The sequence below is a fragment of the Ahaetulla prasina genome, chromosome 8 (assembly GCF_028640845.1).
Source record: "Ahaetulla prasina isolate Xishuangbanna chromosome 8, ASM2864084v1, whole genome shotgun sequence".
Taxonomy (NCBI): Eukaryota; Metazoa; Chordata; class Lepidosauria; order Squamata; family Colubridae; genus Ahaetulla; species Ahaetulla prasina.
The window spans coordinates 36107570-36124748 of NC_080546.1; the positions used below are offsets into that span (position 1 = coordinate 36107570).

Genomic DNA, 17179 nt, shown 5'->3' on the forward strand with positions numbered 1-17179 from the left:
ACTAGATACAAGAACAGTTTTTTCCTGAAGGCCATCACTCTACTAAACAAATAATTCCCTCAACACTGTCAAACTATTTACTAAATCTACACTACTACTAATCTTCTCATCGTTTTCATCACCAATCTCTTTCTACTTATGACTGTAAGACTGTAACTTTTTGTTGCTATCATTAAGGGTTAAATTGCAACCTATGAGCATCATTTGTGTTGTAAATGTTGTACCTTTGATGTATTTTTTCTTTTTTCTTTTCCTTTTATGTACACTGAGAGCATATGCACCAAAACCAATTCCTTGTGTGTCCAATCACACTTGGCCAATAAAATTCTATTCTATTCTATTCTATTCTATTCTATTCTATTCTATTCTATTCTATTCAGCATACCAATAATTTGGTCAGAGTTCATTTTTAAAAATTAAGAAGTTTGTCCAATAAGAAAAAATCCAGAGGGCTATTAAATAGCAGACTTCTCTAATTAAATAATTTTCTGCAGCCATTTGATAGTATCAAGTGGTTCCAAGCAAATTTTTCAGAGGCTATATATGGTTATGGCTATGTTACAACAAAGCCTTTAAATGCTATAAAGCTTTTCAAAGTAAAAGCATATTATCTTGTGTAGAAAAAACAAATATAAGCAACAAAAATGTACAATAACAATATATCACTAGTTAGGGTTAGGTATATAGACACAATGAAAATTTATGAAAAAATCTTCCATCTAAATGGATTAATTTATAGTCTAGATAACAAATGGATTGAGTAATGAATTTATACAGGGGTCATGTTGATGATTTTCTATGTTATGTGAGTTTCAGGAGCATAAGCATCTCAGTAAAATTTGCTGATCTTTGAAACTATGGAGAAGCAAAACATCTTCCTCAAAGACAAAGTCCAGTGTCTTTTGGAAAAGCATCTTTGAGACTATATGATCTGGATATAAAATATTCATTTTCAAGTGTTTGAATATTGATCATTCAACATCAGTTTATTGAGCCCAAAATCTAACAAATGGCAGTTGAAATTGTGTTTCAGTGTCTTCAGAGGAAGTTGATAGACTGCAACTTTTGTGTAATTGTAATAGGACTAGAAAATCACATTAGAAGATTAAGTTGAATGTAATGATTTGGAATTTCTGCATAAATTCTGATGAACCCTAGATGGCAGTAAAATGTTGATTCTTTAATTTGTTATCTGGAGTTTTTAGTCCAAATGTAGGAAACATAGGAACAAAACTGTCACATGAGTAGAATGTTTGATATTCTAGTTATGGTCATCTAATACAACTATTGTGATCAGTATGGGGCCAGTGATATAAAAGAAATCTTCTCCAGTTACACTTATGGGCTTTGTATATTTATCAAAACATCAGTTTTTAGATAATAACTAGTAGATTGTTACTTCTTTCCAAGAAGTTACCACAGTTATCACATTTTATCACTAACACATGAAATGAAATATGTAGCATGAATAGAAAACATCAGTAGACTTCAGCTGTTCTAGTTATTTCTTCTTTTTATCTCACATAAAAATCATTGAATTACTAAGCCTAAAGCACAAAGCCGTATTTTTTCTTCCTACCCCAATTAAGATATTATGATTATCATGTTCAAACTATACAGTCAGTTACTTCTGGGGCAGTTGTTTTTCCATCCAGTCATTTTTACATTCATTCATTGATTGCTTTCTAATAGTCTGTGTATTCTAATAGTCTGTGTAGTCTTGATGTTCCTTAATGCCTGCTGAGTTTGGTGTATCTATGTTATTGCTTGTGTGGGTGTCTCTTTAATTACTGCATAACCTCACTGATTTTTTTTATTCATTTGATCTACAGCCTACAGCCATTTAATATGTAAAAAAAATTCATCAGATTAAATTTTTGTATAAACTAGTACAGGTCTTTTAATGTTTATTTTTTTTATTTCTTTTTAATTTTTTAAGCCAGTTTTTCAGGAAAAAGAGCATTGACTTAGTTCATAAATTTTGCTTAGCCGTGGTTTATGCCTTTTATAATAAAAACTGTACCATACAGTCCAATTTGTCAAATCCAATTATAGCCTCAAGCCCACCAACCACATTGTAATTAGTGCAATGTGTGAATCCAGCCATTGTATTGACCAGGGTCTGAAACAGTTCATGAAACTCCTGCTGAAAAAAGAAATGACAGTAGTTTCTGATGGAGTTCAGTTTTATTCTGGCGTTTCCACCCTGAGTCTTCGGAGAAGGGCGGGATATAAATTCAAATAAAAAAAAAAAGATTAAACAGTGACCCTTGATACCATTGTACTAGCATTCTTTGCCATTGGCCATGTCAGCTACACTTATACTAGTTCAGCAAACATGAAGGATTTCCAATACCTTATCTTTGTTTTTAAATGTTCCCTTTGTAATTCTCATTAGCAATTGATTTGCCCATCACCAAAAGATAGTTTAAAATATACATATTTAAAGGTTTTAAATATTAACATAATGCACTTAGCAAGATAATGCAATTAAAAGCAAATTTTGGAGTTTTTTCACACTGTTTTATAAAACACAATGGCTGAGTTCATGCAAATGAACTCAATATTTCTCTTGTTCAACTCCCTGTTGAAAAATATGGGGACTGTAGTGCTGTGAAGATTTCCTGAATTCTTAGTAAGAAGATTTAGATTTATTTACAGATATGGATGCAAAAACTTGGTACATTTACTCAGTCTTCCAGACATTTAATAATAGAAGGTTTCTAGGTTAAATAACGATTAATTCATAATGTAGCAAAAAAGTCCGTCAAATGCATGGTTATTTATTATTCAGTGAACTAAAACACTGAAATGCAAACCACATCTTTAAATGTTTTGTTATTTATATCCAATATAGAATGTCAGCTGTCAGCAATATATAAAATAAGAACAGAGAAATTAAGTTGGACAGCTATTGCGCTCAATTCTTACTTTCAGCCTAAAAGTTTGAAAAATGATGTTATAACATATAAGCAAATCAGAACAAATCCCCAACACTAGCTTGAAAAAATTAGTCTTGACATTAATTTTATGAGCCTAAATAAGGCTTTTGCAAACCTGTTGGTATCTATGAGAATTTATAATTTGAATGGATTAGTGTTTGATCTTTTGACTAATTCAACAGTTCAATGTTATTGTAAAATGTTTAATATCTATATCTATCAAATTCATATTTGCTGATAAAGAAAGAAAGGGAGACTAGTATAGATTTATTTTGAGCTATTTAGCTGTCATCAGCTAGCCATACCCTTTCTTGGATTCAAACTTGGGCTGCCTGCATATTAGGCAGTTGTATTAACCTATGGGCCACAAGTTTTCCCTTTATTAGCTTGATAAAGCTTGTGTGTGTGTATGTGTGTATATATATGTGTGTGTGTGTGTGTGTGTGTGTGTGTGTGTGTGTGTGTGTGTGTGTATACACCTTAAATCAGTCTAATATTGTTATTGTGGATGAAGTGGTTATCAAAACACTTGTATAATTTCTAACAATACAAAGGTACTGCTTTTGCATTAGAACTTTACATTGTTTTTAGCATTAGAACTCTGAATTATTTTCCTAATACTTTTTGAGTTCATTTTGCTTAAACCTGCATGAATAGTAATAAAATAAAATACAATACAATAAGATAACTATTTATATTTCTATAGTGATTTCTGAAAATTCTCTGTGTCTGTCTGTCTAATCTATTTAGTATTGAGTAGCAAATGAGGCAGGCCAGAATAGCATCTGGCCTGCCTCATTCTGTTGGTAGGGTGGATCTGCTGGAAGTGGTTTCCTAAGAAAATATTAATTTCATTATTTTTAAAATGTGGATTATGTACTCCAAATTAAAAACATGAAACAAAGAAATAAGTGTTTTAAAACAAAATTCAACATCAACTCCTATATTGCTATCTTTGTTTCTTACCAATTTCTTAGTAAGAAATAATTTCTTGATTGGTCATTTATCATTGCATGAGACAGCCTATTTGTAGCTAGGTTTCCCCATCCTCTGAACAGTAGCATTTTCACTTTGTATATCTTATGGCTGGCATTACAATAGCGCTCAAAATTGTGGAAATCTTTCGGGAAAAGTGTATTTTTGAGGTTTAATGGCTAATAACACCACTGTTTTTTAGAGTAGAATCATACAATTATATGTTAATGGAAAGATAATTTAATCAAGAATGTAATGCAACAAAGTTTGTTCAATTATGTATTGTATGAAAAGTTATAGCCAAATAACCAGAAAAAGAAGCATAACTTGCTTAAGTTGATATCAGGTAGCTTTCCTTCATCTGATTGTAGCCATTGAGCATGAGTCTTTAGAGGACCAATCAGATGTCATCTTGTTTTGGCAATGAGCCAATCAGATCATAGTAGGATTCAGTTATTGCTGTCACATATTGAAACTGAGAGGAGGACATTTATCAATGTGTTATGTGATTGCTATCAAGTTGGTAGGGTTTTTTTGTATTTTTTCATTTAGTGAGTTTGTAAAACGTAATAAAATTAAAGTAATGGTGCAAAGCAGTGGTGGGATTCAAGTAATTTAACAACCGGTTCTCTGCCCTAATGATTTCTTCCAACAACCAGTTTGCCAAACTGCTCAGAAAGTTAACAACCGGTTCTCCCGAAGTGGTGCAAACTGGCTAAATCCCACCACTGGTGCAAAGAGTTGACTGGTCACCCAGAAAGCAATGTAAAATAATATTATTAAGTGAACAAGGCTACAGTTATACAGAAATTAGAAGAAAAATTGTTGGAAACTTAACCAAAGGTGGCATTTCTAAAACTTTTTGAAGAGGTATAAGGAGACTCAGTCACTACAAAACCACACTGGAAAAGGCAGGAAAAGGTGCACAACAGCAAGTGATGATAGACGAATTAAGATACTGTGCCTACATGACAGAAGAAAACCATCTGGGTGTATACAAGATGAAATGGCGCAATGCAATGTGAAGTTGAGTGCAAGGACTGTTCAGCGCAGACTGCAGGAATTTGGCCTAAAATCTAAAAGTCCACGAAAAAAGCCACTTTTATCTCTCAACGGTTGAAAAGACTAAACTAGGCTAAAAACCATGTTACCTGGACAGAGGATATATAATGTTATGGTACTCCCCCACCAAAAAAATGGTGTTATTAGCCATCAAATCTCAAAAATACTGTACACTTTTCGCAAAAGGTTTCCACAATTTTGGTCACTACTGTATACTTTAAGAGTACCCTATATTTACATGGATCTCAACTTCCATAACTAATTTATTTTTTAGAGTTATATTCTTTTTCATTCAGGAATTCACAGCAGCATATATTTTGCTCCATCTCCTCCAGGAGAGCTTTTTATCAGGTTCACCTGATTCGCCAGTTGCGCCCCTTCCTGGACCGGGATGCCCTATGAACAGTCATTCATGCTCTTGTTACTTCTCGCTTGGATTACTGCAATGCTCTCTACATGGGGCTCCCCTTGAAGAGCACTCGAAGGCTCCAGTTAGTCCAGAATGCAGCTGCGCAGGTGATAGAGGGAGCAGTTCGGCGCTCCCATGTAACACCCACCCTGCGCAGACTGCACTGGCTGCCTGTTGTCTTCCGGGTGCGCTTCAAGGTATTGGTTACCACCTTTAAAGCGCTCCATGGCTTAGGACCGGGATATTTACGGGACCGCCTACTGCCATCTTGTATCTCCCAGCGACCTGTGCGTTCTCACAGAGAGGGACTCCTTAGGGTGCCATCAGCCAATCAATGTTGACTGGTGGCCCCCAGGGGAAGAGCCTTCTCTGTGGGGGCTCCCACCCTGTGGAACAAGCTTCCCCCTGGACTTCCGACAAATACCTGACTTTCGGACCCTTCACCGTGAACTTAAGACTTATTTGTTTCGTCTTGCTGGACTGGCTTGAATTTTAATTTCAATTTTTAGCTGATTTTATGGGGTTTTAATTTTATATTAACTTTTAGTGTTATTTGTATTTTAATGTTTGTTTTTAATATTGTATGTATTGCTGTATTTTTATTCTGGCTGTAAACCGCCCTGAGTCCTTCGGGACAAAGGCGGTATACAAATTAAAATATTATATTATTATTATTATTATTATTATTATTATTATTATTATTATTATTATTATTATTATTCCCTACAATTCTACTTTTGGAGGGCACTAGCTGTTTTTAAATCAGGCAGCACATCCCCATTGAAGACTGGTACACAAGTTGCAGTTCCTTATAGAGTTGCAGCTTACTGCTCAAGAGCAGGTGACAGCTGTGGCCAGAAGGGCTTTTGCACAAGTTCAGCTTGGGTGCCAGTTAAACCCATTTCTCAGTCAGGAGTGCCTCCAATCAGTTACTCATGGTATGCTCACCTCATGATTGAATTATTGTGATGCACCCTATATGGGGCTGCCCAAGAGCTACAGGTGGTTCAAAATGCTTCAGCACGAACAGTAACAAGTACTTCTTAATATATCCATGTGTCATTGCCACTATACAAACTACATGGATTGTCGGTCGGATTCTGAGTGAAATTCAGTGGGCTTGTTTTAACATATACAGTCCTGCATGGAGTAGAGCCTGGATATCTGAGAGACCATTTGTTTCTGTCCATCAGATATGTCTGGATTCCAGATATGTGAAGCCTTCTCTACTATATCCCCTGTCCTCTGGAAGAACATCTCCCTTGATATAAGGACCACCTCTCTTCTCTTGTCAGTTCTGAAAGCTCTTAAAACCTGACTTTAGGTTTCGTATAGTCTTAGGGGGCCCTGTTGTAGTCTCTTGTTGTTTGCATAGCAGCACCCGGTTCTGCTCCTTCCAGTGGTCAACAGACTGTTTTGATTGTCTTCATCTAGGCTGTATGGCTTATCCAGGTACATCTACTCAGAGAATTTTGATGAACAAATGGGCTCGATAATAGAAGCATTAAAAACTGGGTAGACATCTTTTGGAGATGCCCTTTCATTTCAGTTTGAAAAACACTATCATCATTTTTTAATAGGTTATCTCATTTAATAATCTACATACTGAAGTTATTGAGGGTTAACAACTATGTTTATGGTTCTCAATCAATGAGTTGCACACATGAAGCAGAACAACTTGGATTTATTTAAAATTCATCTCAAAATGCAATGTTTAGTTTAAAAAACATTTAAAACACCAAAATATTTCTAATTTAAAAAGAAACCTTGTTAGAAATAAAGAAATTTACAAACTATTAAGTTGGAATGGGATTGGAAAATTAGATATAATATTAAGGCCAGCATTTCTTTCTTTATTCAGTATTTATGAAGTTTGAGAAAAACAACATTCTCTTTTTTACAACCACAAAATAATGAATTAGTAAATTTTTCCACCACGATTAATAATTTTTTAAAATTGTACTTTATAGAGAATTAGTGTTTCCCTTTTCAGCTGTTGAAGCAGCTACTATTTGGAATAAGAATAGTGATTTAATAAATCAAAGTGTTCAAAATGAATTCTGTACCTGAAGAACTTTTTTTTAAAATGGGATAAATCTTGTGTTTTCCTTTTAAAAAAGAACAAAATGTTAAAAATACCACTTACATAGAAATTTAAATATAAGGCCAAGCAAGAAACTTGGCATAACAAGGATCATTAAAAAAATTCATGTGGTGTCAAGACATATTTTCATTTGTATTGCAATTTGATTTAAAAACAAAACAAAACAAAAATCACAGTATCTTCTAGTACTATAAACAGTGAATGTCACACCGCCTCATGAATTTTCATACTAAAAACCAATACAAAGGCTTGGTTGCAGTAGAAAATTAAAAGCACGTTGTTTGAACCTGATATGTGAACTAGCACAATGTGATGCTAGGTACGTACCTGATGTCATAGTTTCTGTTTTTGTAAATGAAGTAAAATGCAGTTAAAGAATGAGTTCAGTCATTACTACATACCCTCAGTGATATTGAGAGTCATGTGATATTCTGGGCAAAGATCCCTCCCTGCAGAATCTTTGCTCGGCAAATAAAGAACACTGTTCTCAGTGAAAATTCAAAAGGACCTCCTCTAACTAATGCATTATTGAATAAGACATTAGAGTAGATTCAGAAACATGCCTATTATTACTAACTCACAGCCATTTCTGATAGGAAGGCAACCTATAGAATTTGAAGTATTTTTTGCATGTATTAAATATAAAACATAGGCATTTAACAAATCATCTCTTGACATTTCAAGTAGATTAAAATTGTGAAACTATTTTTCTAATTGATCTTTGAGCTATTAAAATGCACTTCAGACCTTAATTTCATTATCATACACATAGCTTACTTCCTAGAATGTTATATAGTAGTGTCAGGGGGAGAAAGGAGGATGTTAAAAGTACATTAGGTGGAGAAAGCTGAACCACCATTTTAACAAGGAAAAAGTGCATACAACATTGTAATACTATCAATCAGTTAATTCCAGATCAAAATGTTTTTCTCAGACCCCAGATACACTATTTTACATCATGAAAATCACTAAGATTTGCCACAGGCTACTGTTTTATTTCATGTTGTCATCAGCTTGATGTTGAAATATTTGAAGAAAAATAATTCATTGAAGTATTCTTCTCTCTTAGTTAATGGTGGCTCTCTTTAAGAATATTTAAACAGGACTTCAAAAAATTTTATTTTCATTTCACACTTTTTGTTGGTGTTTCAGATTCTGTTGATTGCCTTCCATCTGTCCAAGCTTCTCTTGTACTCTTCAACGCTAATGTTTTTTGTTGGTCAACAACAACATAATCGACTCTTTCATCAGCCACACTACCGCCAGAAACACTACTCTTTTTCTGGAAAAGAAACAAAACAAGACATAAAGTAGAATAACAGAAAGGGGTTGGTATAGTGGTTAAGGCAGTGGGCAAGAAATGGAGACTTTTAGATTTGCCTTTGGCACAAAGCCCCTTGGGCAAGTCACTCTTTTTCAGCTCTAGGAAAGAGGGAATGGCAAAATACTTCTGAAAATGCTGCTAAGAAAACTGCAGGAATTTGTCCAGGTAGTTTTCAGGAGTCAACAATGACTTTAAGGCACATACACAGAGAGACTTATAGTAAAGCAATGTAACATAAAAGTCTTTTCAGAAATGAAAGGCTTCATTTTCAGAAGAGAATGTGATTCAGCAGAAATGTCTAGTGGAAAAAATGGGGTACTTTTTTTTTTTTGCAAATAATTATTCTTATTTATTTATTTCTCACTTCCATTCTTTCAAACTAAAAGATTGGGATATAAACTCTTGATCTAAGTTTATGAAGAAGAAGAAAGCAACTACTGGTAAATAGGTATACACCGTACATTCATTAGTGTTTGAATAAAAGTCATTTTCTACCCAGCTTTGGAAAGTTGGCTGAAAGAAAAGTTCTAAGCTTATCAGTATAGTGAAAATAACATAATGGTAATTTTTTGGTAATCCAAAAAAATGGACCTCCACTGTAATTGACAAATAAAATGATTCATTGTCAGGAGCTAAATTATCTGTGGGTAGCTATGCAATTGCGTTTACCTTGCGAGGTGGAGTCGATTTTCCAGAATCTAAATCCAGATCTAAATATTCCACCTGCTTGTCACCTTTAGGTTTTACCATAGGACTGCTTCCCCCATCAAGGCTGCTGCTGCCAAACAAACCCTGAAATTGTAATTGTAATTATTGTTATTATTTGTGAAAAACTTTAATATAATATATCCCTCAACATTGTGAAGCACTATTGTCTCATTTTGTAATATGTATTTCAATATCCAATAATATTTTACAACTAAGATTGCCTTTAATTAAAATTATTTAGGGGCACAGCATAGGAAAAAGCTAAAATCAAACTCAGATTTAATGTTAGAGATGTGCAAAAGGTCTCAAAGTCAACATGAGTTGTATTAGGTTAACTAGAAATGGCTTAACACTATTTTGTTCTTGGTGCTCTCTGAGCTTGCTTGTTTTCTTGCAGATGTTTCATTACCCAAACTAGCTAACATCATCAGTGCTAGTAAGGAGTGCAGTGTGATGTACCCCCACTGCACTGTTTTCTTGTGTCAACCCTGAGCTACAGATATTCTCCTTTATTCATACTGTTTTGTTCGTTCCAGAAATATCCCAAACTTGGAATATGACCAAGTTCAGAACACTCCTGGAATGGCTGGAACAGTGTTTAACGTGTTTTTGGGGGTCAGAAGAGATGTTATGAACCTGAAATTTTAGAAGGCCACATTAACATTTACATTCATAAGAATTTACTTCACAGTATGTACTGTCTCCCTCCTCGCTTCCCCATATAGAAGTACATGTTGGTCAAAGACCATAGAAAGGTTTGCCTACCTTCTCTTACTATTATTTCACAATACATAAATAAAATATTTCTTAAAGTTGTATAAAATGTACAGGGACATAATATAATTCATTCACTATCAGAAGACATGATGATAGCCGAATAGTTTTGAAAGGTTTCTGTATACACTGAAGGCTTCTAGTCTGTAAGTCTATATAATGACTAAAGAATATCTTTTGCTAGAACAAAAGTTGGACTGAAATACTGGTCTTGTGTAGTTCCTGTGTATTTTCACCAGCCACTTTAGAAACTTGTGACTCAAAAGAGCATTATTTCTGAACAGACCTTAGGAGAATTGAAATTCAACAGTATCTGGAGAACCACAGGTTCCCTACTTTGTAATAGTATTGGCTGGCCATTTGGCTATTTATTTCTAAACAAAAGAACAATTCTTAGGTTCAAACAAAGAAAAGGCTGAATATGAGAAAGAGGCAACTAAATCCCATTACTTCCAAGATTTTATTCAATTTATGGTCCCCAGAACTTAATTGCCAGACATTAATGATAACATTTCAAGGTATGAAATACATGAAATAAACCATTTTAAAAACAAATATGACTAATTTGCTTCATCCCATTGCCCAGTTTATCTGTTACTATCCCTAATTTGTTAAGTGTAACTACAAAATAATGCTCATATTATTGTAAACATTATTTCACTTTTAAAGCCTCAAAGTATCTAATTGATTTAATACCTCCCCTCCCCCCTGAAAAACAGAAAATTGTGAAGATATGATTGTGAAGAAAGGACATATTTATAATGTAAAACCACTTACTGGATCATCAGTGGACTGATTTGGATTCATGGGTACATAATTCTCGTCACTGTCATGTGAATCACTGCTAGAAGTTGTACTATGAATTGAATCTGGCCGGGGGGATAATGGAAACCTGGAAGAACTAAATGAAGAAAAGTATTTTAAAATGCGTGGTGTATTTATTTTATGCTGTTCATAGATATATTTCTGTATTTATTTAAGTATTTCTATTCTATTTTTCCCTTTAAAAGCAAGAACCATAAAATAAAGGAGTTGAATGATAATTCAAGAAATAAGAAATGCAAAAAAAATCTAGCAGTAAAATATCAAGAACTGTTTCTGAAGAGATTTTTTTAAAAAACCTGTGGTGCCGTAAGAGAAATATTATGTAGGAAAATCCCAGCAACATAACCAAGACTTTCTGGTGGTGGCTTCTGAGGGATTCATAAAAATCAAGATGGTGGTCATGACTGCCAATTTGATTTTTTCATAATTCCTTACTAGACTCTCTGCTGTATGGTAAAATGGCAGGAACATATGTAAAGCAATTTATATGGGCAGAACAAATAGCTGTTGTGGTCACTGTTGAATAAAAAAGAATATACTGCAGTGCGAATATAGAAGAAATCAAAGACTTACTCTCGTGTAAAACTTCTGGTAATTGGAGATCTAATTGGAGCTGGCAATTCATCCCATTCTGATAAAGGTTTAATTTCTAGTGGTGCTGGTTTCACTATATACACAAGAAACAAGTTTGAAAATAATGTATTTTAAGAGAAATCTTACATTACTATACACACGTTATTATATTTCATTTTCCATATGAAACTTCACCATGAAATGTTATGGGAAAATAAATTTAATATACTCTTTATACTACATGGTTTCTTCTTAAATTTCTCTGTTCTAATTTCGTTTGTATTAGTTCTCATTACTGCTTTTAAAACACGCACACAAACAAAAAATTGCTTTGTGCAAATTGTTACTAGTCTAAAAAATTATTCAAGACTAATTGACTTTCCACTAAACCAGTTCTTCAGACTGTTTGTTTTTAATAGATAAATTCCAATTTTTCACTTTTCAAGGAGTGTATCTTGCTAGAATAAACAACCATAACTATTCTTTTCCCTCCTAAATACCTTGGTTAATTTTGTAAGATTCTTTTTATAAAGAAAGGGAAGTTAATCAACACAATAGTGTATGATTTAGCAGAAGATCATAGAATTCAGATCTTTTTTGCCTATTAAGCTCATGAGAATGCAATTATTATTAGCTAAACCATGTCATAAGATCATAATCATTATAAGAAGGTCTCACTCAGTATGATACTAGATTTAAGCATTAACTGCCTAACTCTTTTTTTTTTGTTATTTTATAAAAACAACCTTAGAGCAACTAGCTATGATTTAATATTACCCTGCATTAAAAACAAACGGATCCTGGGAAATGTTAACATTTAGTACGTATGCAGACAAATATTTTTTGATATACTTTATGCATTTGATTTTTGAATGTTTGCATATTATTGAACTTCAGTAGCCTTGAGTGATCAAATGATGCAGAAAAAAAGGATGTTTTGTATTAAAAAATTAATGCTAATTAATAACTAAATTGGTAAAATACCTTTTTTCAGGCTTAATACAAAATGTCAAATACAAAACATTGTTTAATATCTTTAAAGCTTCCTATCATTTGAATGCAGGCTACTTGAGTCAAATCTGCTTGTATATGATCTCCTTGTTCTTTGAGATAATCTGAAAAGGTCTACATACAATTTTTTTTAAGTGCACTCTGTGTTAAATATCCTAACACCTAAAACCAAGCAAAATATATTTGAAATAATGTCCAAGATAAAAGACATTAAAAGACCCTAAAAACACATTTAAAAAAATGTATAGTTGATTTTAATAGTTTTACAATCTCAGGTTTTAGTTCCAATTTTGTACTCTATTGTAAATAATAGATATTAAGTTACTGGTATAAATTAGTAAATAGTATAATATGTTTCATTATTGTAACATATTGACTGACATACTTCTGTTTCTAAACAATTTGGTACATGGAATATTCTCTTTAGAACTATTTTAAACCAGTCATACAATTCTTGATTAGACTAATTAAAAAAAGGGTTTTTTTAAAAATTACTTTAAAATGCTTAAAATACTATCTGGGCCATGAATAAGCATGTATGTATATATCCATTGTATTTTTAACATAGATTAATTTTACAGTAATTATCAAACATTCTTTTTTTATAGGAGTATTAAATATGTTAGAAAGTTTTTTAAAGATAGGGCAATGGGAGAAAAAATATCTTTTATGACATTTTAAAAACACTTAAATACACAATTTAATATAATGTTATAAATGTATAACAATTAAATTGCACACTTCAAAAAATAATTGGGAAAATGTGCTTCAAAACACATTTGAAGCTTAATGTGCTTAACACACATTTGTGTTTAATGTGTGTGAACATTAAACACAGTACTTTTCTTCTATTCTTTGAAGCAGCCTGTTCTTTTTTTGGCTTCCATATAAGCCTTTCAGACCTTTGAAGTAGTTCAAGAAAGAAGTAGCAGAAATGCTCCTAATTGTTGAAAGGCCTTCAGGACTATATAATACATCTAATACCAAAATCAAATCAAGTCAGGGATAATTTTAAAATAGCAATGTGTCAATTACTTCTGACATTACTAAATTTTATATATTACTAGATAAATTTCTAGATACTTTACTAAGTTTATCTAATGTGTGTGTAAAAAGATGTCAATTTTTCCCACTTACACATTAATTGAAAAAAATCTTTTATACTAATAAAATCTCTATAAAGAGTAGTTTCATAAGTCATAATATGGCATAACTCAGTTACTTGGGCATTTATGTATTTCACATTAGAATAGCACATTACACATATAATGTGTAAATAATCTAAAACCAAGTAAAATATATTTGAAATAATGCCTAAGATAAGTTAAAGGGAAGAAAACTAATTTACATGCAGCATTTTCAACACGTTTTGCTACAAATGTCTTTTCCTGAGCAAGTTGAAAACATGGCTGAGACGCTAGCAGTCCTATCAACTGGAACAATATGAGTAGTCACTATTAGTTTTTACTGGAGTTTGATACTGAGCCCAATAGATCATGCAATGCCGAAGTACATACCCTTTCTCCTTGTTGTAAAGTCACCTATGGTTTGTGAATCTGTTCGCTCTAAACCATGAGGTTTAGGTCTTAAAATTTTAGGGCTTTGACCTAATTGATAAAAAAAAGGAATCTTTCTTAATATAGCTTTTTATTATCAAGATACAAACCAGCAAAATAACAACTAGTAAGAAGCTGCAAAGTGCCTTGCAGAAAGAGATTGCATTTGTGAAAGGTAAGCAAGCAAGTGACAGACAAAAATCTCACACACTAAGATACATGCCGCATGCTGAGAGCCCATGCATCAAAGTTGCTTGAAGGAAGCAATTGAGTTGAATGTCACCAACAAATACGATGTTCTTGCTGAAAACAGCGCTATTAGCTACCATATTGGAAGGAGGAACACTACAATGATACTTCAACAAAGCAAACTAGCATACAGTAAAAGGGATTAAAATATATCAAGGAAAAAAAGGTGAGCCACAGCACAGAGAATGTGTTCTGTATGCCATTTTACGGTAAAAGTATTTTTAATTATTGAAGCATATAAATATGTTAAACTAGATGACTCAAAAATATTCAAAACTATTTCCTTATCTACACAGAAAAACAGAACGACCAAAAGCAAAATACCATGAGAGTGGGAATGACTTCTGACTTCCTGTGGCTAACTGCACTCCAGCAGTTGATGGTAGGACCAGTTTACCTGGTCTCTGAAGGGCTAGAGTGGAACTTTTCTACTTGGTCTCCAACAGTCAAAAGAGAGGCCAATCTAACCAGCCTGTGGAAAGCTAGAGTGGTACTAGTCTACTGACTCTCTGGATGGTGACATAGCATCACTGAAGTGACAACAAATTTGCCACATTTCAATCCTATCAAAATCACAGGTCCTGAATTCCATAAGATAGCCCATTTGAAGTTCCTTGTTTCAAAAATTCTTACTCTATGATGCACTGTTTTGCCTACTTAAAGGTTACAGAAACAAGGTATTTTTTAATAGCATATAGAGCTTATGTGGGGGCACAGTGGTTAGAACACAGTATTGCAGGCTAATTCTCCCCACTGCCAGAGTTCAATCCTGACCAGCTCAAGATTAACTCAGACTTGCATCCTTCTAAGGTTGATAAAATGAGGACCCAGATTGTTGGGGGCAATATGCTGATGCCGTATAGTGCTTAGAGAGTCTTGTAAAGCACTATTAAATGGTATGGAAGTCTAAGTGCTATTGCTATTTCTATAGTTAAATAAATAAAATGCCCTTCAAATTACTACTATAGGCAGGAATTTCAGCAGTGAAATACAGCAGCAACTTTAATTTTGTATCAACAAGAATGAATGCAGCTGTAAGAAATAAGCAGGGTGACTATGATGCATTTATTATTTTAAAATTTTAATTATATTTATGATAGCCTTACCCCAATATCTAACATTAAATTATATGATGAAAGATTTGAAAGGTATAAAATAGTTTTCAATTAGAATAACTAATTATTACTGGAGTATCATGATTGCTGGCAAAAGGAATACTTTAAAAAACTGACTTCATAACGTTTTCCTGCATTGTTGTGCGTTTTGTGGGTTCCTGAAAAGTTCAACCAAAAACCAAAATTCAAACAAAAAAGCCCACCAAAATCTCACATTTAGCTTTCTTTAAATGAATTCAATAAAGCTATGGATAACAGATCAACAAAGTGAACTAACATGTGGAAACCAGGATTATCAGGATTATCAAATTTAAAGCAGGCCTCTTCCAAATATAGAATTTTATGTCATTTTGCAGAAGCAACAGTATCTTAAAAAATAAAATTTACTGACCAAAGTAAAAGATCTGGCCAATCTTTTAACTTAACTATTCTTTATTTTTATTTTACAATTGTTTGAGAATCATTCTCTGCTGGTTGAATAAACAATAGTTCATTTCTGGGATTTTATACAGATCAAGATGACAATAAACTTTATTTAGGTTTGACATTTAAATTGATTAGACTAGGATCCTTTATAACTATGAAGTTCACAGGAAGAGAGTTTTATGTGATTTTAGGAAATCATGTTCTATACCTTCCTCTTTCATATTGTCCCTAAGGGTAACCCTCACCTTTAAGGTAGAACAGCTAAAATAGAAAACGGTCCTACTATGCCAAGGTATTTTAGGATCCAAGATTTATGTTTAATGTTCTACCTGTAATTCTAGGGCAGGAGAATCAAACTCGCATCGTCACGTTGTCGTCACGTGATGTATCAGACCTTTTTTCCCCTTTGATAAACTGGGAGTGGACGTGGGAAGAATGTGATGCACCTGGCCCGTGGGCCGCGAGTTTGACACCCCTGCTCTACGGTAAAATACCCAAAATCTGTCACCAGTATGCAAATTAAAAGAGTCACAATAACAAAATAGAATTATCACTGCATATGAAATGCCTTATTACCTCAAAAGGAAAGGTTATAACATGAACAACAAAAGAATACTGTATTCTTACTTCAACAGTGCTCTAAAGACAAGTGTGCAAGAGAAACTAAAGCACCAGCTTTGAAAAGCCTCGTTAACTATTTATTATATAAAACTGTACACAATTACATCAGAAATCAAACATGCTATTTTCTTTGCTTTATAGATAGCTAATCTTTTTAAAGCATGAGCAGTCAGAGTTCTGTTAACATTTTTAAAGATCTCAATGCATCATCTACTAAAAAACTCAAGACTGTATGAACTTTCAACTGTAATTAAGTATTTAATTCATGTTTATGTTCCATTTTGCAATTATATTTTGTGTCAATTAATCTTACATTAAATTTAGGACATCTTTTTTTTTAATTTGCATTTATATCCCGCCCTTCTCCAAAGACTCAGGGCGGCTTACACTATGTCAAGCAATCTCTGTTAAGGCAGGTGCTAATAAAAGAGATTGATGTGATGTTTAAAAACAACTCCTTTTAATTTTTTCTTTGAGGCTACACCTCTATTACATTTGAAATCAA

General features: G+C 33.2%; 1 protein-coding gene across 4 annotated transcripts in view; it reads right to left on the bottom strand.

Moving 5' to 3' along the window:
- Positions 1-7057: 7057 nt before the first annotated feature.
- Positions 7058-17179, bottom strand: part of GAB1 (GRB2 associated binding protein 1) — a 113632-nt gene continuing 103510 nt past the window's right edge. For all 4 annotated transcript variants that reach the window (XM_058192820.1, XM_058192823.1, XM_058192821.1 and 1 more), the window contains 5 exons: positions 14225-14314; positions 11697-11790; positions 11076-11199; positions 9486-9608; positions 7058-8774 (listed from right to left, as the gene is read on the bottom strand). In XM_058192820.1, the coding sequence (XP_058048803.1) occupies positions 8616-8774; positions 9486-9608; positions 11076-11199; positions 11697-11790; positions 14225-14314 (590 nt within the window). In that variant the 3' untranslated portion in view covers positions 7058-8615. The remainder of the gene's footprint in view (positions 8775-9485; positions 9609-11075; positions 11200-11696; positions 11791-14224; positions 14315-17179) is intronic.